The 27,345-nt window shown below is 40.9% G+C and overlaps 2 protein-coding genes across 3 annotated transcripts in view; both read left to right on the forward strand.

The window, feature by feature from the left end:
- Positions 1-15,588, forward strand: part of LOC128604174 (inactive phospholipase D5-like) — a 31,178-nt gene extending 15,590 nt beyond the window's left edge. The window contains exons 3-10 of the mRNA XM_053619063.1: positions 2,430-2,607; positions 5,082-5,193; positions 6,942-7,069; positions 7,181-7,378; positions 10,692-10,828; positions 11,626-11,794; positions 12,395-12,485; positions 13,227-15,588. Of these exons, the coding sequence (XP_053475038.1) occupies positions 2,430-2,607; positions 5,082-5,193; positions 6,942-7,069; positions 7,181-7,378; positions 10,692-10,828; positions 11,626-11,794; positions 12,395-12,485; positions 13,227-13,471 (1,258 nt within the window). The 3' untranslated portion in view covers positions 13,472-15,588. The remainder of the gene's footprint in view (positions 1-2,429; positions 2,608-5,081; positions 5,194-6,941; positions 7,070-7,180; positions 7,379-10,691; positions 10,829-11,625; positions 11,795-12,394; positions 12,486-13,226) is intronic.
- Positions 15,589-18,118: 2,530 nt separating this feature from the next.
- Positions 18,119-27,258, forward strand: cfap36 (cilia and flagella associated protein 36). Of its 2 annotated transcripts, XM_053619071.1 has the most exons (11): positions 18,119-18,238; positions 18,353-18,607; positions 21,376-21,440; positions 21,550-21,651; positions 23,453-23,567; positions 23,708-23,795; positions 23,954-24,116; positions 24,227-24,284; positions 24,399-24,556; positions 25,092-25,250; positions 26,366-27,258. In XM_053619071.1, exons 2-11 carry the CDS (start codon positions 18,505-18,507, stop codon positions 26,447-26,449), a joined length of 1,095 nt encoding a protein of 364 aa, XP_053475046.1. In that variant the 5' UTR covers positions 18,119-18,238; positions 18,353-18,504; the 3' UTR covers positions 26,450-27,258. The 2 variants fall into 2 exon arrangements, with proteins under 2 accessions (XP_053475046.1, XP_053475045.1); XM_053619070.1 differs by having other exon boundaries at positions 18,205-18,607.
- The last annotated feature ends 87 nt before the right edge of the window (positions 27,259-27,345 follow it).

The following is a 27,345-nucleotide window of genomic DNA, read 5'->3' on the forward strand; positions in this document are numbered from 1 at the left end:
AATTGACTCGGCTCGGGTCCAGGCGGAAGGCGCGTTCTCGCTGGAGCGAGGTGGAATCGTGTTCATCATTAACGAGCTTTATACCAGAAATGTCAAAGGGAGCTCTGATCATGTTCGATAGAAAGCTGAGAAGCTCAGATTTAATCAATGTTGATTTTGTTTTTATATAATGATTCAGTGTTGGCATGGAAATATTCATATCCATCGTTTACCACGCACGCACACACACACACACACACACACACACACACACACACACACCGGACCAGATTGACTTATTTTCCAATATAGAGGCTAATGTGTGTGTGTGTGTGTGTGTGTGTGTGTGTGTATATGAGAGAGAGAGAGAGAGAGAGAGAGAGAGAGAGAGAGAGCACGAGAAAGAGGTGCTGCGTCTTTTTTGTCTTATTATCCTCAAAGCAGAGTTATTTAAAAAAAAAAAAAAAATGCTGGTGAGGGAGCATCTGTTTATAGCTGTTAGTACTACACGTAAAAACGTGTTTCCACGCCATTAAATGTAACCATAAACGGATAAGAAGTACGACGTGTCGATCTTTAATAAATAAAACGTCGTAAACAGGCCTTACCGGCGTGCACTTTTCTGAAAATAAAGTCCAAAACAAAGGAACGTCAGCGTGACTCCGCGTCGTCACGCCACCGCGCCGTTGATTATTTTCCTATAACGGCGCGACACGTGGCGTTTTCTCCGTAACAGCTCGGTTACGTGCTGCGACGTGAGGCGATTACCGGCAGGGCGGTGAATCTAATCGTGCGGGTTTGAATATCATGGATGGAGGTTGAGATTGATTCAGAGCCTTTTAATGGCACGGTGTGTAACGTAATATTGAACGGTCTCCGTCGTTCGGCTTTTTAAATAAATAAATAAATACATACATACATTTAAAAAAAAAAAAAAGACTCATCGGATGTCTGTTTTCCACTTTTATCCAGAGAGAGATAACGGGGAGATCGAGCGTATCGAGTGTGTGTGTGTGTGTGTGTGTGTGTGTGTGTGTGGAAATCAAGCAGATGATAAGATGAGGTCTTTTCTCATACGTGTGTAATTGTATTAATTGCGGTTTGAGGGCGTAATTAGAGACTGAACGTGTTCATTGGTTGTTGTTTTTTTTTTGGATAATTTCACACAACATGTGTTGAAATAATAATAATAATAATAATAATAATAACAAAAAAGTGTGTAGGATATGAACACATATTGTACGTAACACATATGTAGGATATTGACCACCTGAGGCGAATTGAAACAGTCCACGCCGAGTCGATTTGATCCGAGGAGCTGGGTCGACGCGTCGGGGTGGGGGAGGGGTGCATTGATTCGTCTGCCCCGGTCGCTAACCCCGCGGTTGTGTTACACAAAACTACCCAAGACTGAGAAAATAACCCAAAAGGCTCAATCCATTATGAATTGATTTGGTTTATTGGATTGTGGATTAATTAGGAACTTGTCCAAACCATCGGGGAAGACGAGCAGCGCAATGCATCGTGGGAATACCGGAAAACGTACAAGAGCGATACGTTTGGAAAAATCCCAAAGTGAGAATTAATCTGGAGCCGCGTGTTGCGGCTCGATCGTAACGGTGTTTTCTCTCCCGCAGCGCTCAGTCAAAATACACTTCATATTACAGACGAGGCTCACGAGTAATCAATAACACGCCGGAGTACAAATAACAAGCTGTCTGTAAACACGCGTTTCTTTTCCGTTCCTCATATCCCTGGTGATGTGCCGCTTCATCAGTTTGCCGGATCGGTCGGGAGACGAGGTTTAGATCGATGGCTGAATTCGCTTTGCTTGTGTCTGAGGAATTGAAGCGGTAGATGGAGGCGGATCCTCTATTAAACGGCTTTCTGTTGGGATACGTTCTCGTTTGGCGGGGATTTGAAGATTAATCCCTTAATGAACAGGATCGGTTGCACTGTAAATGCTCGTTTTCATCTGTAGTCCGTCACCAGATGTTAGTCGGCACCTTAAATATATTGATTGACGTTCAAATGCGACGTGACCATTATTACAGATCGTAGAAAAACTATAATACAGCGTCTAATATCAAGAAGAAACTAATGAGCAATAATTTGGAGTTTGTACCATAAGATCTCGTACAGGACGGGTTCTTCAAAGGTTCTTTAAGTTTTTTGTCCGATAATTAAGCCAGGTTCTCGCTGCACCGACTTCCTGCGGTTTCCAAGCTGTATTGCATCGCATCGTGTTGTATTGTAAGTTCTTGAGCTTAGCTACGGATATTGGACATGGCTTGAATCCAGTCCTACAAACATGGATTTCCGACACTGAGCTACGTGAATGAAATCTGATCTCAAATGCAGACGTTCAGACGGGTGCACCGGAAATACGCGGTCGCGATCAATTCCCAGCGCGTCATGTTTACGCTGTTCGTGGTGTCTCTTGTGTACAGGGTCGTGCTTGTGGAAAATATCCCAGAAGACCTCTCCATTTCTCACGAGGGTACGATGTCCCTGACCGCCGGACTCCACGGCCTTCTGGACCTGGCTCAGAAATCGGTGGAGATCGTGTCACCGTGGTGGGATCTGAACTCCACAGAGCAGGACTCTCGATTTCCCCAAGCCAAGCAGGTTCGTTTCTGTTTCATTTGAAAGTATTATCATCACAAACGATCAAAAGTTCCATTAGAACAGCACGTGTTTCATTAAAATCCTCCACGTAAACGGAGCGATGCAGCGGCGCTTTAGTCTTTTAGTCAGTCCAGATCTCTCACGTCTTCATCAGAAAGCTTCAACTTTCATGCAAATACCGATTAGAGAAAAAAGAAAAAAAAAAAAAAGAAGTAACGTTCACTTGAACCGATTGCATGCTAATGTGGGGGCGTGGCCTGTAATCTCGATTGGCATATGAGTTCACAGAACTTCTCACAAGTACAAGAACAGGTGTATTTACACAGCTGAAGAAAAAAAAAGAAAAAAAACCCCTCCCTTCCGGTCCTGGATTTTTATTTGTATTCGTCTTGGCTTCTTGTCAGTCATTTTATAGACACGCCCCCCCAACACTCTTTCACGTCCTCGGAACTCCTTGCGAGGACAATTTCGCATGTTTACAGAACGAGTCACGAGTTATAACTCGGCTTTCGCGCAGTTGAATGACCGAGCGCTCTTGAAAGTGATGTCATGACGGCTAACTTTACTTGAAGAGTTTTGGGGGGGGGGCGGAGCTTTGTTGTACATGGGTGAAAATGGGGGTGGGGTGAATGAGTAAAAACAAACAACCAAGTAATCATTCAAATCGTATCCAGCTCCACCCGTTCAACCGTGAGAGACCGATTTCTTTCTCACAGACGCACCGTTACGTGGTAACGACGATGAGATTTCGTTAAAACGTACGTAAAATTTGAACAAAAAGAAAATATTTTCAGTCTAATGGGTCCAAACGTTTCAGTAGGATTGCACTGTATATCGCAGTGTACGGTATTTGTGAGCGCTACAAACACTAACACAGAGTTAACCTCCTATAACAGTGCAGTGTAACGCAATACTAAATCCCACACAACCATTTCTAACACCTTACTTCCTCAGCCAGCTACAGACTTCATCATTGGATTAAAAAAGAAACTCTATACGTCGGTAAATTGCCTCGAAACGAGATGAGAGACTTGACCGGTGCTGATAAACTCTCAAACGTTCTCTCGCTCTCTCTCTCATGTTTTGGGTTTTTTTTTTTTTTCTGGAAAAGTCTCCCGCTTACACAATGTGACATGTAATAATGGGATATTTCCCCCAGACAAAGTCCTGAACTCGGGTTCTCCGCCCGAGCCGGTTATCACAGTCTAAATCACGTCTCCTGACGCTCAGCTTGTTTGGTGAGCTGAAACGCCGGGCTCATTAGAGAACGGACCCGTGGAGCTCTAATGGATCTCCCGGTAGCTGTTTGGCAGGCAGGAAATTACACTCGGATCTGCTCGTACAGATCTAATCGCTCAGGCTTGGGTGGGAGGTGTTGTGTGAGTGTGTGTGTGTGTGTGTGTGTGTGTGTGTGTGTTTTAAAGTTTTCCTATGTTACCCACACTTCTCAGCCATTCTACTTGCTGATCGTGTTGGCGTCGGATGACCCTTCGACTTCGACTCTTCCTAAATAGAGTCACGCGGCGGCGCTTTAGTTCGAGCTCTCTCTCACCTCGTCGTCTGCTAACTAGCACGTCGCTAGTCATCGCAAACATCGCTAACTAGTCTCGACTCGTGTAGCTGCATTGCATTCTGGGACGTCCGGAACGCATCGACGTTCCTCTTTATTTACACGGGTGAGGAAAGAAGCCTTTGCTCGTTTTGTTTTATTTCGTTCTTTTGTCAGAGCTAAGCACTGTGACGCTAGCTGCTAAGTTCGCACGGGGATGATGATGATGATGATGATGAGAACGCAGCACTAACTAACAAATTGGCGTCACCGAATCTTTCATGTCTCAGAGTGACGTTCTGAAGAGAGAGAGATTTTCATTCAGAACCCCTGCGCATTAAGTCTCTGAAATGAACTCGTGAAACCTCTACGTTTCTGACGCTGCCCGAGGAAAGAAAGTCTCTAGCGAATCTCCTTGGCCACATCATGAAGCGTAGGTTTTAGTATTTATAGTAGATATTCCTTTTTTTTTTTTAATACTGTACATGCCTCTCGATCCCCGGTGACTCGTTTTCCTTCCATCTAAGACCTGGACTTCTGTACTGTATAGAAAGCTGTAAATGATGGAGTACAGTGGGTTTACCATCCCCCAACCCCATTCGGTTGATGTATAGCGGACAGTCACTTCGGTGGATGAGAGGAGAAGAAGGCCGTCGAGATTTATTATGAGTACTCTTGAAGATCTAAATTTTTTGCAAACATAATTAAGAAAAAGTACTACATTTCAAGAATACTCAAATAAGGATAAATGATAAAAAAAAAATAATAATAAACAGTAATGAAGTGTAAGCACAGCTGCTACGCATTTTAGATCTTTATATCGAAAACAAACGGTACGGTTCTACACGGAACCTTTTAAGCGCAGGAGAAACGGCGGCGTCTGCTTTCTGCGTGTCCTCTTTCTCACGCTCGCTCTCGTCCGCAGGGTCGACTGTTACTCCGTCGGCTGATGGGTCTGAAAGCTCAGCGTGTTCAGCTGAAGGTGGCCAGCGGGATGACGACGTCGTCTCCGGAGCTCGATCTGCTCTCTCATTACGGTCAGGACAACCAACATCTCAGCTCAGACGTCGGCAACTTCACCAAAACCAAGTCACCGTGCCGGCACTGACGCCACAGTGTCGCGTTCGCTGAGATTAACGAAGCGCTTAGAAAATCGTTCACTTCCTGTGCTTTCTTTCAGTCTCTGGTTGATAAAAACTGCTCTGAATTCATCGCAGGCACAGTTTCCATTATCTAGTATAAATATAGTCATAATTCGCTTTTCAGTTTTTTCTTCTGGCCTGCCGTCATTGCGAAAAGTCCCTATGATCTGCCGCTCAGTTCCTAGCGTTGGTTCCTGAAAACACTTTAGAGTCTAAGTTCAATCCAAATGTCGTATTACTGTACAATGTTTACACTCATTCAATTATTTGAATTGGTTCAAGTAATGAAAAGCCGGTTGTTAAACTGTTGCCGTGTGGCGACGATGTGCAACGATGGAAAGTACCAGGTGGTCTGAAATAAATCAAACGTATGAGATTACAATTTCAATCACTGCATTTTTTTTTTTTTTTTTTCCCCCGACTAGAAACCGCAGAGTTTTGTGCCACCTGGTGAACATGTAGAAGCCATTATGCTCTAGAAAGGATTTACAGGATGTAAAAAGTACGTCACTCAAAGTACACGCCAAACCTATACAAAAACCGGACACGTTTTGGACGTTCAGTTCTCTGGCTCGAAACGTAAAATTGCGAAAATAAGGTGCAGTCGCGTGATGTCTGAAACGACGGCAATTATTCTTCCTTCGAATGTGAGAAATCATTTTTACAAATACTGTTCGAGAAGCGTCATCTTTGCCGTGCGGGTCTGTTTCAGTTCATGATCGCACGTACGACAGTTCCGTTATCGCATTTTGTTGCCGTGTGGCAACAGTCGCATCTTAGCATTGAATAAAAATACTCCGAATATATATATCAACTCGTTTAAATGACCCCAAAATAAATAAATAAATAAATAAATAAATAAATAAACGTTAACTTCTCAGGTAGTGTTGCAGTTTTTCCGTTTAAGCCGTTTTTGCCTAGATGTTAAAAAAAATGTATAGTTCTGAGAGCGCTCCGATGATGACCTTCACCATGCCGTGCGACCACAGAAAAGGACGTGCAAACTCCAAAGCACTTCCTGGTCATGTGACATGGCATTTTTATTGTTATGTCAACGATAAAGCTCCGTTTTTCCAGTTACATAGAAACAATTGTAGGTTTGTTTTACTGCCTGTCAAAAAATTGCATCGAAATGAATTGTTGCCAAATGGCAACACTATGCAGTAAAGTGAATATTCGAGTTTTATATATTTATATATATATATATGATATAAAAATGATAAATATATAGAATTTACAATTCACCCAAACGCAGATAACATCCAGGAAGTGTGTCAGTACGTTATCCCTTAACCATAGTCAGTCAAATACAATAAATAGGATGTAAACAATATTTTATACACCAAATCAAATGTGTTAAAGCTTTAAAAAGCGATTGACGGGAAACCACAGGGGAAAACACAAACTAGTGTGAATGCGTAAATGCAAGTTGGATCCGTTAGCCAGGCTTTCTTGCTGGCTAGCTTCGTATCTTAACGCTAATGATTGATTGATTTTTGACAACCGGTCACGTGGTTCCTCCTGAGAGCTTAATCGTAGCTACGATTGGTCGTGCACTGTTCAGGGGGCGGGGTTTAACGAAGGGTCAGCGTGTATATGGTCCAGTAAAAAAGTTCCTCTGAACGTTTTGCTACGTGATGTAGGTGCGGAAGTGCGTTATCTGAACATGTCGGCCCTCACCAAAGGCGAGCTCCATTCCTCCTTCTGGGTGGTGGACAGGAAACATCTGTACATTGGGAGCGCTGCAATGGACTGGAGATCTTTTTCTACGGTGAGAAAAATACAGCAAGTCTGTACGATTAAAAATAAACCGGCATTTGATTTATTAGTTCTCATGGTTTGTTTTGTTGTTGTTTTTTTTTAACGCTTTACTGTGTGGCAGCTGAAGGAGCTCGGCATCATCGTTTATGAATGCAGATGTTTGGCGGTGGACCTGCACAGGATCTTCAATCTCTACTGGCAGCTGGAGTACAAGGAGTTCGTCCCGACGATATGGTCCAAGCGGCTGAGCGCCCTCTACAGCAAGGAGGAAGGTTTCTCTTTTCACCTCAACGGCTCCGAGGCCAAAGCCTACGTCTCGGTGAGCAGGGGCAAAAAAAAAAATTACTTATGATCAGGGTCATAAGCAGGATCTGAGGTGCTAAAATAAATCAATCAATCAATAAATAAACCTTCCAAGATTTAATGGTCTGGATATCATAAGTAGAAGGCGTTCTCAGTTTATCGTCTTGATTAGCTATTAGCTGTAGCTTCTGTGGACCCCAACTATTGTAATGTACCGTCTTTTTTGCTCATTCAAACCCTTTCAGAGCCGATTTCTTTTTTTTCTTTTTTTTTTTTTTAAAAGTGATTGATTGCTTACACTTTCTCTTTCTTACCCTGATAAGTAGGTCTGAAAAAGAATTTTTGAGAAAACATTATGTAATTCCTTTCTTTCTTCACGTCCACTGCAGCAGCTTTAATCTGTTAAGCAGTCAGTGAAACTTATGGTTTATGCAGGTTAACGAAGGGGGGGGGATCCCTGAAGGTGTTAAGGGGGTGCCAATAATTCTGGAGGATGCTGTAGGCATGCTGAATGTTTTATGTGTTTTTAACGGTTTATATTTTTCTCATTTCAAAAGATAATAGACTTAAATAGAATAAACGGAAGAACATTATCACTGATCCACACTTCGTTGGCTCACTCGCGCACTCACTCACTCACTCACTCACACACTCACACACTCACACACTCACACACTCTCACACTCACACACTCTCACACTCACGCGCACTCTCTCACGCGCACTCATACACTCACTCACTCACACACACTCGCACAATCACTCACTCGCACACTCACTCGCGCACTCGCGCACTCACACACTCGCGCACTCACTCACTCACTCACACACTCACACTCGCGCACTCACTCACTCACTCGCACACTCACTCACTCACACATACATTCACTCACTCACACATTCACTCACTCACTCACTCGCACACTCACTCACACATACACTCACTCACTCACTCGCATGCTTACTCACACACTCACTCACTCACTCACTCACACTCACACACACTCACTCACTCACTCACACATACACTCACTCACTCACACATACACTCACTCACTCACTCACTCACTCACTCACACATACACTCACTCACTCACTCACTCACACTCACACACACTCACTCACACTCACACACACTCACTCACTCACTCACACATACACTCACTCACTCACTCACACATACACTCACTCACTCACACATACACTCACACACTCACTCACTCACTCACTCACACACTCACTCACTCACTCACTCACACTCACACACACTCACTCACTCACTCACACATACACTCACTCACTCACTCACTCACTCACACATACACTCACTCACTCACTCACTCACACTCACACACACTCACTCACTCACACTCACACACACTCACTCACTCACTCACACATACACTCACTCACTCACTCACACATACACTCACTCACTCACTCACTCACACTCACACACACTCACTCACTCACACTCACACACACTCACTCACTCACTCACACATACACTCACTCACTCACTCACACATACACTCACACACTCACTCACTCACTCACTCACTCACACACTCACTCACTCACTCACACTCACACACACTCACTCACTCACTCACACATACACTCACTCACTCACTCACTCACTCACACACTCACTCACTCACTCACTCACTCACACACTCACTCACTCACTCACTCACACATACACTCACTCACTCACTCACTCACACATACACTCACTCGCACACTCACTCACACACTTGCACACTCACTCACTCACACACTCATTCACTCACTCACTTGCACACTCACTCGGTCAAACCTGAAGGCCAGTGGACTCGGTCGGAAATAAATCTCCATCATCCGTGATTGATGGCTTCTTACAAATTCCCAGGAAAAAGCTGTGAGCGATATGATGCACTGTCCTGAACAACTCGCAGGCTGTAATCAATCTCGTGTTCACAGACGCTCTGCCCGAGAGCGAGGACTCTTCTGAGAGATATATTTGGACTCTGAGAAATTCTCAATCTCTTCCCAGAAAGCGTGACTAATTCCTGTCTTTGAAGGTTAAAGGCTTCTGGATGTCACATGGAAGACTTTTTTCTTTTTTTTTTTTGTAAAAGTGTTTAGAAAGATTTTAACATTCGCTGCATTACCAGCGGACATGCCCATTATTTATATTATTATTAATTAATGAATCGATGGTGGTTATAACTCCATTAGAAGTAAAAGCAGTCCTGGGTTAATGGGAATATTTTTTAAACCACAGCGCTGTTAAATTATCGACCCAGAAGGTGTTGATTAGTTTTCTATAACTGCAGCTCTGGCAGTAGTGCAGCTGCGTATCACGGCTTACTATTCTCATGGTGCGTTCAGGACATGTCGGAAAGATCGTGTTCATGAGACGAACGCGCACGAACGCCACCACAATGTCGTACTTACAGGCGGGAAACTCTGGATTTTCCTCGAGCTCGGGGCCGGGGCCGTGGGTCAGTAAGGAAACATGGAGGAATCAGTGGATGCGACGTCTGTAGTTGACGGTAAATTTGTTGAAATTGAATGTTCCCTCGTCTCAGAAGCTGATTTCAGTTCATATGTGTTTGGTTTACGCGGTTTGGTTCATTTACAATAAAACAAGCTAATTTCCTGCACAAACTATGACACATCACTGTACAATTACAATATAACTTTCCTGTATTTTTTTTGTCGTTAATTAAGAGAAGGTACGCCTCCATCTCGCTTCGACCAAACAGACCTGAACGCACCTGACCTCGTAATTACGTCTTCCCGACTCGTAAATACGAACTTCCCAGGAGGACTCGAACGCACAGTAATACGTTAACGTTTGTATAGTAACGGCTCGTTCACGGGGACCTGCACAACAGGCTCGGGATATAAACTAAAGCTACTAATAAACAGATTTTTAAAAATCAGTGTTGTTATTGAGCAATTGTTTTGGGTTTTTTTTCGTTTATATAACATTTTTGGAAGGAGTCTCCAGCGTCAGCACTTTATAACAGTCGGTACGTTTTCCGACCAGGAGAAAAGAGTCGTTTACGCTTCCCGGTTTCTCGGCTCCTGAGGGAATGAATGTCGTGACGTGAGTGCTAACACGACCTATCTCGTCTCGCGAATGTTCCAATAACGTTCAGTGTAGCTATAAACGGATAAAAAAACTGCTAAGCGTCGTTCATTAATTGGAGTCAAGTCCAGTTTTCTTTATAAAGACAACAATAGTTGATCCAAAGGGCTGTACGTTACATTGTATAGCATCCCATTCAATAGCACGATAAAGATGATAAAGACAAAGAATAAATGTCGTTTTTGTTTCAGAGCTCTCCAAATATCTTCCGCCCCAAAGACCGGACCACGGACATAGAAGCCATTTTCCGCGTCATTCAGGACGCCAAGCGCTTCGTCTCGATCTCCATGACTGATTATCTGCCTCTCCTGAGCACCATTCCACACAAGTGAGTCTGCCTACACCTACAATCAGATTCAGCTTGCGTGGCCTCTGCGCTGACGCTGTCGTTATTGTCACCTTTAAAGCGCACCTGTTATGGTTTTTCAAATATTACCTTTCACGTCGCGTGTTATAGAGCAGTTTGTGAACGTAAAAACGTCCGCACAGTTTCGAAAATCAAAGCGCACGACAAACGGGGTTATTGACTCCCAAAAGAAGGAACCGATTCTGAACATCTGGAACGAGTCGTTAGTGATTCATCTTACTTCCTGTATAAACCTACGTAATTTGGTAACAAAAAAGCCCCGCCTCTGGTTTTCATCGGCTGCTCGCGAAGAGATGGAGCTGAAACCGGATACGGTAGTGGGCGTTTCCTTTTCGACACACGTTGACAGCGGGACACCAATCACAACAGACTGGGATGTCTGACCAATCAGAGCAGAGTATGCTCTCTGAAAGGAGGAGTTTAGAACGAATCGTTTAGAACGAATCGTTTAGGACGAATCCTTTAGGACGAATCCTTTAGGACGAATCCTTTAGGACGGATCATTGAACGAGTCGTTTGTGACACTGGGGGGAAAAAAGGTGATGCTGCAGTTTAAATTATGAGCACGTTAAAGTGTTTTTTGACCTCGGATGCGTGTAAATCTATCGTATGGGAGCTTTAAAATAAAATTAGGCACGTTTCAAAACCCATAATAGGTGCACTTTAAAAGCGCAGCATGACAAAAGGACACTTCTCTGGTTCAGTGTGTGTTTATTGCGCAGCTTCGGTTGTACTCAGGCTGCCGTGTTTTCTCGCAGTAAGTACTGGTCACGTATCGACGGCATGCTACGCGAGGCCCTGATCCTGAAGCACGTCAGAGTGCGTCTGCTGATAAGCTGCCGAGAGCAAACGCACCCACTCACCTTCAACTTCCTGTGGTCCTTACAAAGCTTGTGCGTACAGACGGCCAACTGCTCCGTGGAGGCGGTGCGTACACGCTCATATTTTATAGTGCCACGGCGTTATAAAAGGGTTACCGTAGCTCGAATAATCGACAGCTCGGACGTTTTACATGCGTGTTTACGTGATGTGTCTAATCAGAACTTACACAGTGGTGTCAAGAATCATCAAACTGGCCGAGTTCACACTTGACATCATTTGTTTATTTGTTTACAAGGAAGCGTTTAGTCAAAAATGAACGAGCCTGACACATAGTGGTCTTTACTTGTAAGTGCAAGTGAAGTAAAGGTCTGGTGAGATTTACGTAAATGAAATATTCACGTTATATAAAATGGACGTTCCGCAACATTAAATGTAGCTATAAACGGATAACGAGTACAATATGTCGTACTTTAATGAAATAAAAATGTCATCACTGGCAAAATGCTGTGGTGTAAACGGAGGACAGCACTTGTGGGAGGTAACAGTGACTGCTCTTCATCACACCAGCCCACCGTTGATTATTTTCCTACAACAGCACGCCACTGAGTGTCTCATTCACTACACGACTATTTCTTTACCTTCACGTCGCTATACGGAACTTTGTGTTTTATATCATTCACGCCTGTTTGTTTGCTCTCCATACAGAGGGTCTTCAGTCCTCGAGTCAGAGATGACGGTTCTCCTCAAGGCATCCAGCATCACAGATACGTGGTGACCGATAACTCCGTGTATATAGGTGATTTTAATCGAAACCTCAAACCTTCATAAAACATGCGCTTTACAATAAACCGGAGATTATTATTCATCTCCATGTGCTGAGTCATCGCAGCGCTAACATGGTTACTGCAGCATTCTTTTAAGAAACAAGGAGGCGGAAAAGCGGAGTTAGTTTCGATCAGGTGACAGGAGAGTCATGTGTTGTGACATCATAAAGTGTCAGAGCCAATCAGGTTACAGGATGTAATTGACGCAAAGGGGAATGGGGAGGGGAACGCATGATCGGAAACATCTCCGATTATTCGGATGTTCGTACTCGCTTAGAAACACGGGTTCTTCAAGAGAGAGTTAAGGGTCCTTAGTTTTGATTAGGGAACCGGTATTAAAGAACATAGAACCTTTTAAGGGTTCCTCTGGAACTACGGGACGACAGCATGCCACGATGGCACGATTTCTTTACAATTATGGAATTTTGAACTATAGGGTGTTTTTATACAAATTCTGATTTTTTTTTTTTTTTTTTTTTGTTAAACATTTTGAAAAGATCCTAAAGTTCAAAATTCCAAAATATTTCAAAATAAGAACATACAACTTTAGATTAAAAAAACAAAAAAAACTTCATATTTTGTACCATTTTTAGAAAATATTCGAAAGTTCTACATTTCAGGAATAATTCGATACAAAGTGAATTCTGCTCTGTGAAAACTGTGTGTGTGTGTGTGTGTGTGTGTGTGTGTGCGTGTGTGTTGGTTCTCGGCAGGGAACCTGGACTGGGTTGGGAATGAGTTTGTGTTTAACGCAGGAGCGGGGCTCGTGGTCAGTGAGCCGGGGAGAAGCTCCACGCTGGCTGAGCGGCTGAAATCCGTGTTCGATAGAGACTGGCGCTCGCCGTACGCTAAACCTCTGCAGCCCAACAAGATTCCCTCCTGCAGCTGGAGCGCCGGTGCGTTTAAAGGTCACGCAGGTCACACGGAGGACACGGGGAGTCCCAACGCCTCTCTGTAAGAGCCTCATGAAGCACCGACGGACCGGACGGACTTGTTTCGTTGTTATTCGTGCCATCTCTGCACTTTGTAAACTGTTTATTATTTCTCTCTTAGCCATTTTTAAAGAAGTTTAAAAGCTACTGTTTGTTTAGTTATTTATTTATTTATTTATTTATTTATTTATTTAGGAACAGACCTCAGTGCTAATAATCGAGCTTGAACCCTGCCTCTTTACCCTTTCTATCTTATTTTCTACTTTTAATTTGGTCTCTTACTGCAAACGAGAAGGAAGAGTACAGTTTACTCCCTTTATTTCTCCGAATGTACGAGCGCCACGATGAGAACCACTTTAAAACGTTATAGAAATATTTCTGTAGATACGATAACAACGAGAAGAGCAGTTAAAGGAATATTTACTATATCTAATAAATATAGATATGTACCAGTACTACACATTTTTACTGAATAATCATCTGTGTATCTCATTTGTTTGTTTGTTTATATTTATTTGTGTATTTATTTATTTGTTTATTCATCTATCCATTTCTTTTTCTTTCCTTCTTCATTTACTTACTTACTATCTACGTATTTTTCTACTCCTTTATTGACTTTTTGTTTGTTTGTTTATTCACGTACTCGTATATTTGTTTGTTTACTCATTTTGTTTGTTTGTTTAATCCTGATATCGCAGGTCACCAGCTCAATTTGCGTAATCATGTACTTTCTTTCTTTCTTGTTTTCTTTCGTTGCTTATTTTATTTATTTACTGTTTCAATGGTTATTTATTTGTTTGTTTGTTTGACTGGTTGGTTTGGTTTGTGTCCTTACTCATCCACTTGTTTAATAAATGAAACATTTAGCAGCTAATCAACGAACTATTTACTTTTGTTTGTTTGTTTATTTGTTGTATTTGTTTATCGATCCATTCATGAATTAATTTTATTTTGGATATTGCAGGTCACCAGCTTAATTCATTTATCTACTTACTCATTCGTGTATTTAGTCTCTTGTTTATTCGTTTGTTTGTTTGCTTACTTATTTATGTATGCAATTATTTGTTTGTTTCTTTGTTTAGCCTTGATATTGGAGGTCGCCCACTTCATTTGCATAACCACGCCCCTTTCCGGCTGAGTTTTCCCCCCACATCACTGTACTGTATCTCACTCATACGCTGTATTTTCTAGCCAGCTGGGATTTTTTTTTTTTTTTAACACAGAGGTGGTAAAATCCATCAGATCCGTATTTATCCATGCGATTGTCTTTTTTTCTTCTTCTTCTTCTTCTTTCTTCTCTTTCTACGATGCACATTTCTACATTAGAATCACATTAAGGACAGAGACTGTATATTTTTCTATCAAACGACTTCCTTGAATTCTTCATCGCAACTTCTTTTTCATTACATCTTTTTTTTTCTAAAGGGGAATTTTATAATTTTTTTTATACACTGACGCTAGGTTCTTCGTTATTTAAAAGTGTGTCTAGAGCACAGACCAAAGCCTCGAGGCGAGTATTGTGATTATCTTCATTATCTTCTTCCTGAATGTATCTTAAAGCATGAAGCGAAAACTGCTGCTGCGGCGTGTACAGTGTATGGGGTGCCAAAACTTTCTGCTCACGCTGCTGTTTAGTATTGATCTTCCGGTTAACCTCGGGTGCTTCTCAGGTTTTGATTTGAACATTTTTACTTTTATTCAGCGTTAAATTGTACAGAAGTGAAACATCAGCACAAAGCCCATCAGAGTGTTAGAAACCTCTCTGGGGTCCCAGCAACAACTCCGTGGAACTACGGGCTGCCATGGCAACGGCATAGCAGTGTGACAAGAAGGGTGTTTTAAAAAAATGTTTTCATTTTGTAACATTTTCAAAAGATTCTAAACTTCCAAATTCCGAAATCGTTAGAACTTTTGGAATTTTTTTTAAATGTTATGATATTTTAAAATGTTTTCATTTTGTAACATTGTACACGGTTCTAGACTGCAAAAATCCATAGGACTTTACCATGTAGAATCTTTTAAAGCTCTACACGTTTCAGTTCTAAAATCCGTACCGCTTTAAGAACTTTGGAATCTTTTGAAACGTTGAAATTTTATAACATTGTGAGAACGTCTAAAGTTCTAAATTTAAAAAAAAACAACAAAAAAACAATCCTTAACGCTTTAGTATTGAAAATTTTATCTGAAGTTTTAAATTCTAAAACTTTGGAACTTAAGAATCTTTTCAAATGTTGTTTTTTTTTTTTTTTTGTAACATTTTAAAGATTAGACAGTACAAAAATTCGAAAAAAAACCCTTTTTACAGCTGTAGAATTTGAACTTCAGAATCTTTTAAACTGTTTTGCTTTTGTAACATTTTTTTTTTGTTTTGGTGATAAACTTCAACTTTAGAATTTTGTTCATTTTCATAAAGACAAGAAATTTGAAAAAATCGGAGAGGATTAAAACACTTTGTGATGCGCCGTTTCGGGAAAACAATCGGCGACTAACATTTTTTTATCCGTTAATAAACGTGTCATTATTTGATCTGTTTAAAGTTATATTCAACTTGTATACTGTGGAATGTCCACGACACATTAGCTCCTGTTTTCGCTTACGTTCTGGCGGCTATAAACAATCGTTCCCTCACCAGCCTTTCTCGTTTCTCCTTCTTTTGAAGTTAATAGGACAAACAAAAGCCGAGAGTCGTGTTACCCAGAAACCGCAAAGTTTTCTGACGCTGCTTTACCTCTGACCGTTCCAAAGCGCTGACACTGGAGACTCCTTCCATCGATGTCACATAAACATCTCCTCACAGAAAATGGAACCGCATTAACGATTACGATAACGTTATGAGGAAGTCCCCGTGAACGAGCTGTTACTATAGAAACGACAGCGAACATAAACCTGAAGTACTTTCACTTTTTCGTGAAAGAACGCGAAAGTTTTGCGAGTGAACGCAAAAACATCGAAATATGACTTTTCCTCCCATTTCATGTTTTTCCATCGGCATGTCCCCTTAGGGGCTCCGTAATTTGTGTCTTTTGATGGTCGGGAGAAAAAAAAAGGAATCTTTTTGTGCTGTATATAATACATTCTCCTACAACCCCTTTAATTATTGCAAGACAAACAACAATGCCGCCGCTCAGTGATCCGACTTATTTGCTTTTTTTGTTTGTTTGTTTTTTTGGCATGAGAGCTTTTCTGCATGCTCCGCTTTCTAAGCCGTACAGTCTCATGTACCGTGTCAAGCGAAATCCAGGGCTGTCAACTCACATATATGAGACTCTTGTGTTCTGTACTGTTAAAATGAATTGTCTGAGGAAACGGATCTCTACACGCCGGCAGAAAGAAAACGAAAAAAAGAACATTATATATATATGTGTGTATATATATATAATGTATATTTACGATCACTTTGGTAATGCTGACTTTTATTATTGAATACCCTGCATTTGTATTCCTAATAAAGAGTAAAACTTCTACGCCGAACACACAGGTGTTAGACGTTTTCTTTTTTCTGCTGATTACAATTTTCATTATTGAAAAAAATATATATAGATATACATATAAAGATGGAGAAGTTTCTCTCATGAGCTCAGGGAATCTCGGAGTAACCTTGTTGGAGAAGAAAGTGGCGAAGTCCTCTGCAGTCAGAGAGGAAGAGCTTCCGAGAGCCAAGGGCTAGGGGGTGACGTGCGAGCCGGCCTGGAGGATTCGAGTCCAGTGAGGTTGCGACAATCTTGGAGAAGTGTGTGGGGAAAGAAAGCGAAGATTGTGACGAAAGGAGATTAAAGGTGGAGGAGGTGAGGGGGGTGAGGGGAGAGAAATAGAAAACTGGATAAAGAAATGGGACAGAGGTGCGGAGAGGAGTAATACGATGATTTTGTGTGGTGCGGTTACATGTGAGGATGAGGTCGAGCTGTTTGCCGGCTTGAGGAACTGCTTGAGGTCAAACGATCTATCATCCGGGAGGGTGGACGGCATCGTACCAAGCTTTTCGTTGAACTTGCCCAGCTGACCTGGAGGATGATCGATAACGATATAGTGCTTTTTTGGCAGGGTCAGTAATGGTAACCGCATAAAATTCAAAGGAGGTGTTGGAGCAAGGGGGAGAGAGAGATGTTAATTTCCATGTTTGGGAGAGAAGCAAACCTGTACCACCCCCTCGCTCGGTGGGAAGTCGAAGCTGGAGGCCAGGGCAGCGGGTGCTGCAGTCTTTTCTGTTAGCGTCCAGGTCACAGTCGGAGCTAGCACGCTATTCATAATAAATGGTATTAATAAACTGGAATAAAAATGATGCATTTTGATGTACAAAATAAAGTTTATGTTGAACCTTTGAAAAGGTCAATGAAAATACGCATTGTATTTTAAACTATACTTCAGCTACTGAAATGGAAAGTAAAATTATAAATAAATCTAGAAAATACAATATGCAGTATATTACAAAATGAATAATAATTTCATTTAGAATCAGTTAATCCGTTAAATAAATAAATCAACTAAAACTCATCTTTAAAAAAAAAAAAAAACATTTTTACATTTAATATGACACGAAAATAAATAACGTAGAAAAATCCCCCCCAAATCATTACAATCATTTTGTTGATTTATTTGTTTGATTTTATTCGTTTATTTAATTTTGTTTGTTTGTTTGTGTACTTTTTCTCGTGCGCGCTGTACGTGCTCACGTAGCGCCCCTACGTGCGTCCTGCGTCATCGCTCCAACGTAACGCGTTGCCATGGTATCGCAGCATTTGCTCCCTGGATCTGGGCGGGCTTGGATCAATCCTCATTCGCTCCTTGGTCCCTTTGTAAGTGCACTACACATAGGACACGAAATAATGACTGCTGCACCGTAGTTAGTGTACTTTATGCTTTAATGTTAGATGGCATTTGGGACGCGGCCCCCGTGTTGTTTTGGCCAGGTCCCGGACTTTTCTACAAGCCTTGCAGCAGGAGACAAATGTCCGAGCACTCGGCGGTGAAGGTGTGCAGGTTTAACCCCGCGCTGAGACGCTGCTAGAGCTGATAGAGATAAACATCACCGAGAGAGAGAGAGAGGAGAGTGTTGGTGGTCATGGCGGAGGACAGTGAGTGGGTCGTGGAGAGCATCGCCGGGTATCTGGGCAGTCCCGAGTGGCTCATACCGCTCACTGATTTCATAGAAAACAAATGTTCAGGTAACTTCCACTGAACTCTTTATCCTCACACCAACCCGCTAGTTAACTTTAAAAATACTTTCAAAAAATATTTAGCTGCTAAGTTGAGGTCATGTGAGGTTTTGGCTTAGCTAGGGCTTGTTTAGCTAGCGGTTGTTCTACAGGTGAGGATTAAAAAGCAACACTGTAGAAAATAGCATTAAACTACTAATACACATACTATACAGTAACACGTACTATATATTTATGTATACTATACTCATACACATACTATACAGTAACACACTATATATTTATGTATACTATACTCATACACATACTATACAGTAACACGTACTATATATTTATGTATACTATACTCATACATATACTATACAGTAACACGTACTATATATTTATGTATACTATACTCATACACATACTATATAGTTGTGTATACTATACTCATACTGTACAGTAACACATTATACTCATACACATACTATATAATTATGTAAACTATACTCATACACATACTATATAGTTATGTATACTATACTCATATACATACTATATAGTTATGTATACTATACTCATATACATAAAATATAGTTATGTATACCATACTCCTCTACATACTGTAAAGTTATGTATACTATACTCATAGACATACAATATAGTTATGTATAGTATCTTCATCAGACACTATACAGTAACACATATTATACTCATACACGTACTGTATAATGTATACTATACTCATACACAAACTGTATAGTTATGTATACCATACTCATACACATACTATACTCATACACATACTGTATAGTTATGTATACCATACTCGTACACATACTATACTCATACACATACTATACTCATCCACATACTGTATAGTTATGTATACTATACTCATATACATACTATATTGTTATGTATACTATACTCATACACATACTGTATAGTTATGTATACTAACTCATACACATACTATACTCATCCACATACTGTATAGTTATGTATATTATACTCATACACATACTATACTCATCCACATACTGTATAGTTATGTATACTATACTCATATACATACTATATTGTTATGTATGCTATACTCATCCACATACTGTATAGTTATGTATACTATACTCATATACATACTATATTGTTATGTATGCTATACTCATACACATACTGTATAGTTATGTATACTAACTCATACACATACTATACTCATCCACATACTGTATAGTTATGTATACTATACTCATATACATACTATATTGTTATGTATGCTATACTCATCCACATACTGTATAGTTATGTATACTATACTCATATACATACTATATTGTTATGTATACTATACTCATACACATACTGTATAGTTATGTATACTATACTCATATACATACTATATTGTTATGTATGCTATACTCATACACATACTGTATAGTTATGTATACTAACTCATACACATACTATACTCATACACATACTGTATAGTTATGTATACTATACTCATACACATACTATACTCATACACATACTGTATAGTTATGTATACTATACTCATACACATACTATACTCATACACATACTATATAGTTATGTATACTATACTCTACTAATACATACCCTAAAGTTAATGTATACTATACTTATCAGATACTGTACAATAACACATACTATACTCATCCACATACTGTGTAGTTATGTATACTATACTCCTATACATACTATATTGTTATGTATACTATACTCATCCACATACTGTATAGTTATGTATACTATACTCATACACATACTATACTCATCCACATACTGTATGGTTATTTATACTATACTCATATACATACTATATAGTTTTATATATATACTATATTCATCAGATACTATACAGTTACACATACTATACTCATGCACATACTGTGTAGTTATGTATACTATACTCATACAGATACTAATCAGTAATATGTCTGCATAAATATAACCTAAAACATTATTAGATTTTCTCTGTCCTAAAAGTAGGTAAAGAGAACCCAATTAAACAAATAAGACAAAAAAATATTTTTATACTTAGTCACTTATTTATTGAGGAAAATGATCCAATATTACATCTCGGTGAGTGGCAAAAGTGTGTGAACCTTTGCTTTCAGTATCTGGTGTGACCCCCCTTGTGCAGCAATAACTGCAACTAAGCATTTCCGTTAACTGTTGATCAGTCCTGTATAGTAATATACACTGTACCGAGATATTTATATATATATATATATATATATATATATATTAGAATAATATACGTTACTATATAATGTATGTATTGGTACAGTATATGTTACTCTGCTAATACATATAATGTATAATACCATACTGTACCAGTACATGTATTATATATACTGTAAAGTAATGTATACTATACTAATACATATATACTATACAGTAAAGCATCCTATACTAACACATATACTACACCGTGTAGTAACATACAGTTCTAATGCAATCTATTCATAACTAATATACCTAGTATGCATTTGAATGTATTCATCAAGTGATAATTCAGGTGCATATGCAAATCGACTAGTAATGGCATGGACGTATGTCATTATGCATACGCAACATATTAGTATAGCAGTGCCTTATATGCATGTGTAATATAGTACAATACTACTACTACTGTCAATAATAATTCATATGAACTGTTCATAATAAGATGTGCATGTGAAATGTATTAATGTAGTAATATAGCCATACGCGTTTGCTCCGTATTAGTGTAGTAATAACGCTGTATATGTCTCATGTTCTATCAGTATTCGATGACGAGGAGGAGAATAAATTATCGTATACAGAAATCCATCAGCAATACAAACAACTGGTGAGTACTAGCACAGACGCTGTGGATCATCGAAGACCGTATGTAAATAAACGAATATATTTCTCATAATTTCCCCTCGTTAATCCCTCGCGGTGAATTTCCCTTTCAGGTAGAGAAGCTGCTAGAAAACTACATGCAGGAAGTAGGCATCAGCGAGCAGCAGTTTCTGGATGCCTGCTCGTCTCCTTTTGCCAAGTCGAAAACTTTGCAGGTGAGCGAAAATGCATTTAAATTTCATAAATATACATATATGTAAAAAGAGAGAGAGTGTGTGTGTGATAAAGTATTAATATGAGGTGATGCTCTGGGGTAAAAACACTCCCGGGTTTAATCAACACCTTCTTCCTCCAGCAGGTTCAGTTAGCAGAGTGTTTATAAAATATGGTGCAATAAAAAAAGAAGAAGATGGTTCTGCTGTAAGGGTTTTACTTTGACTCCAGAGGTGAAGGAGTTAAAGTGTAAGTGACTGTCTATGAGCAGATTAACCGGCTCGCTCTGAATTGGGTTACTGAGCCAGAGGAAGCGGCTCTGTGCTGCATCCGGACACCGACATGATCCCGGATATATCCTCTGAGACTTACGGTAGCTTTCCCCAGCCGATTACGTTAAACAAGAGGTCATTTATTAAGTTCCAGCAGTGGAAAACACAAACCACCATTATTAACGTTACTATATTTATTACTGAGATCTTATAACTAATAACCCGTTTAATTAAATGGGCTTAATCCAATTCCTCAGTCACTTATAAATAATGTATAAATAATAAAAGTTGAGGAATTAAAAGCTCTGTGGCGCTGATAAATAGACATAATATCGCTGATTAAATAATGTGCATAAAGTAGGTCGTCGGAATTCATTTTACAGTTTAACGCGAGGTTGCCAGATCTCAGCAAAATTTTGAACGTCCCTCACATCCTCTGTGTGCAGTCCTCTGCATGAATGTAAGTAAGCGCCCTGTCTCTCACGTCACAACAACCAAGGCTTCACCTACAAGCTCTTTCCTTTCTGTCTCTGTCTTTGTAGTCGAAGAACGACACGTAAAGACACTAGTAAGGGTAAAATATTGATTGTGGGAAAAGGATCGTCCATTTTTAAACCAGTCTGACCGACCGTCCGCGAAAGAGTTGGTGGTTGTCGGCGTCGGTCGGTGCAGCGTGAACCGAGCTTAAGGTTTCTTCTTCAGTTTGCAGCTTAGTCACGTTTACAATCATCACTGGGGAGAGAAGTCGTCGGGGAAGGCCAGTAGTAAGGAACATCCGTTGCGAGAAAGAAAAGCAACACCTTCGTTTTTAAAAGCCGGCATTTAGAAACACTTTGGGTTTTATGAGGCTGGTGGTCAAAAAAAGCTTGACCAGCCAGGATTAAATACCCGTCTGAGAAGTCTACCTGGAGGTAACGTTAACAGGAAAAACTGTTGCCATTAACCAGAAAACCCTTGAACAGCCACCCGACTCCGACATGGCAAAAAAAAAAAGATAACTAAATCTCTTCCATGTGTAGAAAATAGTTATGGAGATGCATTGAGAAACTTAAAGCGAATCATAATCTTCTGAATCGTAACTGAATTGAATCATGAGGCAAGTGAGGGGGGGCGGGGCGGGGCACTGTGGTAGAGGACACGATTTCAGAACAGTCCTCTGTCACTTATATCACTTATATATATATATATTTTTAAATAATCTAACAACCACAAGGGACCGACTAGTGTTCCCTGAGGGATGCCAAATATCTTATCTACAGTATCTGTCTATCTGTCTATGCAGGGCCTTCTGACCAATCAGATTTGAGCATATATGTGGTAGCTGCCCTATTTCCTGGGATATAAACAAGGATATATATTTTTGGACACTACATATTGTAATTGGATTCATCATTACTGGTGATTCGTATTTTAGACACACCTTTAACATCGACTGGAATGACCCGCGGTAATCCCGGTTACATAATAAATGCCAGCTCAGTTTATTTTAGCGCTACCGTTAATCCATTTACTCTTCTCCTGGTTTTCCCAGGCTCTGTTCCAGCCGGTGCTGGCCACAAATGACTTTCAGCTGTTTCGCTCGCTGATGGTGCAGAAGAATGTGGAGCTGCAGCTTCAGGCCCTGCGCGTCATCAAGGAGAGGAACGGTACACCATGTCTACAGTTCAGAGCCGATCACACATCCGTCATTCTGACGTCGGAGTCTTCAGTTGTGCAGTAGTACGTAGGACTCGACACACTTCACGTTCAGATGTGTTTGTGTTTGTGTGTTTCCCGTGCGCTGTAGGAGCCCTGCCTGAATGTTTGACCGACGGTACGGACGTGATGAGTGAGCTGGAGCAGCAGGAGATGCAGATCCTCCAGGAGGTTCTCAAGTATGTTCTCTCCGTACAAACCCCTTCCCTGTCGCTATAGAAACGGTAACGTATCGGAACGTACTCGTGGATATAAACCTGTGATTTGCGGCTGCGCTACGGTCAGAGCCGCTGTTCTAGAAAATTAATCGACGCCGCCTTCTGACCAATCCACGCAGGCGCTCGAAAGAGGAGTACGAGGAGGAGATCGCGCGCAGAGAGCACGTCGCGCCGAAGGTCGGGTCTACGTCCGCCAGCCTCGGTGAAGAACCGGTGAGAAACGGCACTGACCCCCAGGCCGCCGCCCACACACCCGCCCAGCCAATCAACAGCCTCGGCAAGGTAATGTCACTCAAAGAAACTTTCGATCTGTCATCATATTCATGTTGATGGAGGAGAGACAGAGCGTGGTCCTGAATTACCTCTGCTTGATGTTCTTCGCCTTATTACAGAAAGAGGACAAGGTGATTTCTGAGCGAAGTTCAGACACTGCGTCTCCTAAAGCCTCTGGTAACAGCAGTACAAGATTCACACACACATTTATAGAAATATCTGTGTGTGTGTGTGTGTGTGTTGTGGTGTAACTAGTGTATTTATTTGTTTGTTTGTTTGTTTGTTTTTTAGATAATTGTAGCACAGAGACGAGGACACTACCAGCAGTCCGGGTACCGGTGAAGGGTCCCGCACCGCCGCCGATGTCCCGGGAGAAAACTGCCAACCAGGCAGCAGAGAGCTGGTTAGAGGAGGCGCGCAAGGAAGCTGGAATCTCCAAACCTTTCCGAGTGAGTCAATAAAACATATCCGCGAGCTCCTCCTCCTCCTCCTCCTCCTCCTCCTGCTCCTCCTCCTGCTCCTCCTTCTTCCTTCTTTTCACAGAGTCTGTATTTTTACACCCAAAACACGACCTTGCCATTAATCCACCTTTAAGATCATTTCATTTCAATCAGTCGAGTTTGGTCATAAAAAATATATTATATATTGTTTTCCCGTTTCAGAAAATGACCCTCAGATGTCACGTTAAGCCTCTTTTATGAAATAAAATAAACCTTTGTCAATCGTTTGTCCGCTTCTACATTAAAGGGGGGCGTTTTGTAAAGTTTAGAGCTCTTTCCAAGCTTTCCGATCGAGTCAAGCCGACCCCTCCCACTACGTTCATACTAAGCTTGCAAGTTACCATTTAAGGAAAAGGGGCGGGGCTTAGAGAGTGTGCTTAGAGAGAAATGTGTATAATTATTCCGGATATTCTGGATAATTAAATTCTGGATATAAGTTTATATAAATTTAATATAACGTGTGTGTGTGTGTGTGTGTGTGTAGGAGCTGACGGTGGCGCAGCAGGAGGAGCTGCAGCAGAGAGCTGAGTATCTGAGACAGCAGAGGGATAAACTGCAGGCGCTGAAGAAAGAGCAGAAAGGAAAATCCGTGGCCGTAGAGGAAACCCCCTCACCGACCCCGACGCCCGCGCCCGCGACTCAGGTAACGCACTGCACAGAATTCGCTTCCCTTGTTGCCAGAATACCATTCGTTCCACAGTGGGATATACAAATACGAATCGCTGCATTGTCACTGTAAAAGCACAGCAAGGGTCAGTCTGCACTTCCACATCACACCGAGTTCCATCTATTATATAAGAAGGGAATATATAAGAATAAATGGGTGGAAGTAGTAGCAAGCAATCAATAGTTAATCACGGAGTCGTCGTGACGGCTGTGTCCCAAATTGCCAGAGATTGCCAGCACATTTTGTATGCAGGCTGTTTGTTTATTTATTTGTATTCGCCTAACGATAGGTTCTGTAACTAGAAAAAGTTTTTAAAAAACAACAAAAAAAACACAAAATTTTAAATCTGTGGATAAACTCACCGCTATTGTAGCCATTCACGCTGCTTCTGTCCTCTTGTCTGCTCCAGGGCTGACAGATTAAGATCTGAACTTCGAATATTCATCGAATTTAAGATAAAAACGCACGTTATATTAACATTATATCGGTGGCATGAAACGGTCTTAAAGCGATAATATCGTTTATCGCAATTATTTCTGGGACGGTATATCGTGACAGGCGTAGTGATGCGTGTTAAAAACCTAATCGCTGATACATCGCGGTTGAGGTTAGAGGACGCGCTGCTAGAGAAAAGCATTCCACGCCGCTTCATCGCATCACGCCGTCGTCGATTCTTTTCCTCCGACTGCGTATCGAGATCTTTATTTCACCTTCTGTACTCGCTTTACGGTTTTGTTGTTTGTTCCTTTTTCTTCTCCCGACGCTAACGGAAGGCGAGCGTCTCGAAAAGGCTCGGCGGCTCGGCTACGGTGACCGCGAACGGACCGCAGCCTCAGAGCGCCGGAGCTGCGGCTCAGAAGGTGACCTGAGAAGTAGCTTAGCACTCGTCCTCTTCCTGTTTAACACCCCGTCTGTGCTAGTGTTCTCTCTTCACACACAGCATGTGCTTTAACACACCCCGCCCGACTCTTCGGGTATTTATCACACCCGGTACGAGCCGAGTCGGTGTGAGAAAACACACACACACACGGCCGAGGGACTGTGCGGCGATGCTCTGTTTTTTAACGCCCCATGCTCTTCCTGTTTTTAAGGAAATCTCAGTGGAGGAGAAGAAGAAGCTGCAGAAGAGAAAACACCTGGCTGAGAAACTGAAAGAAGAAGTCATCAAAAAGTAACGACGATAATAATCTCCCTCGCCCACGAAGAGGACTGAACTAAACACGCAGAACCAAGAGAAGACCGGGACGCTTTCAGAACTCCTGATTAGTTTTCGGCGATGTAACAGCAATATGATACGATATGATACTATACGATACGATACTATATGATATGATATGATATGGTATGATATGATATGGTATGATGTATAATACGATACGATATGACACGATACGATGTATGATATGATATATGATACAATATGACATGATACGATGTATGATATGATATACGATATGACACGATACGATGTATGATATGATATACGATATGACACGATACGATGTATGATATGATATACGATATGACACGATACGATGTATGATATACGATATGACACGATACGATGTATGATATGATATACGATATGACACGATACGATATATGATATACGATATGACATGATACGATATATGATATACGATATGACACGATACGATGTATGATATGATATACGATATGACACGATACGATATATGATATACGATATGACACGATACGATATATGATATACGATATGACACGATACGATGTATGATATGATATACGATATGACACGATACGATATATGATATACGATATGACACGATACGATATATGATATACGATATGACACGATACGATATATGATATACGATATGACACGATACGATGTATGATATGATATACGATATGACACGATACGATACATGATATACGATATGATCCGATACGATATAAACACATCGAGATGTATCTTCCTTAATAAACACAGTTTTATACATCGTCTCCTTTGCTTCGTTCCTCTTCTCTGTAAAACGATCTTTTCTTTGGAAATATGCAATGTTGAGTAAGATACTTCAAAAAAGTCATT

This window comes from Ictalurus furcatus, chromosome 29, assembly GCF_023375685.1.
Source record: "Ictalurus furcatus strain D&B chromosome 29, Billie_1.0, whole genome shotgun sequence".
NCBI classification, from domain to species: Eukaryota; Metazoa; Chordata; class Actinopteri; order Siluriformes; family Ictaluridae; genus Ictalurus; species Ictalurus furcatus.

Excerpts from the sequence above, each read along its gene's own strand:
- cfap36 (XM_053619071.1), top strand. The coding sequence starts at position 18,505 with ATGGCGGAGGACAGTGAGTGGGTCGTGGAGAGCATCGCCGGGTATCTG. Across the intron at positions 18,608-21,375 it reads CATAGAAAACAAATGTTCAG|TATTCGATGACGAGGAGGAG; the intron begins GTAACTTCCACT and ends ATGTTCTATCAG. Across the intron at positions 24,557-25,091 it reads GAATCTCCAAACCTTTCCGA|GAGCTGACGGTGGCGCAGCA; the intron begins GTGAGTCAATAA and ends GTGTGTGTGTAG.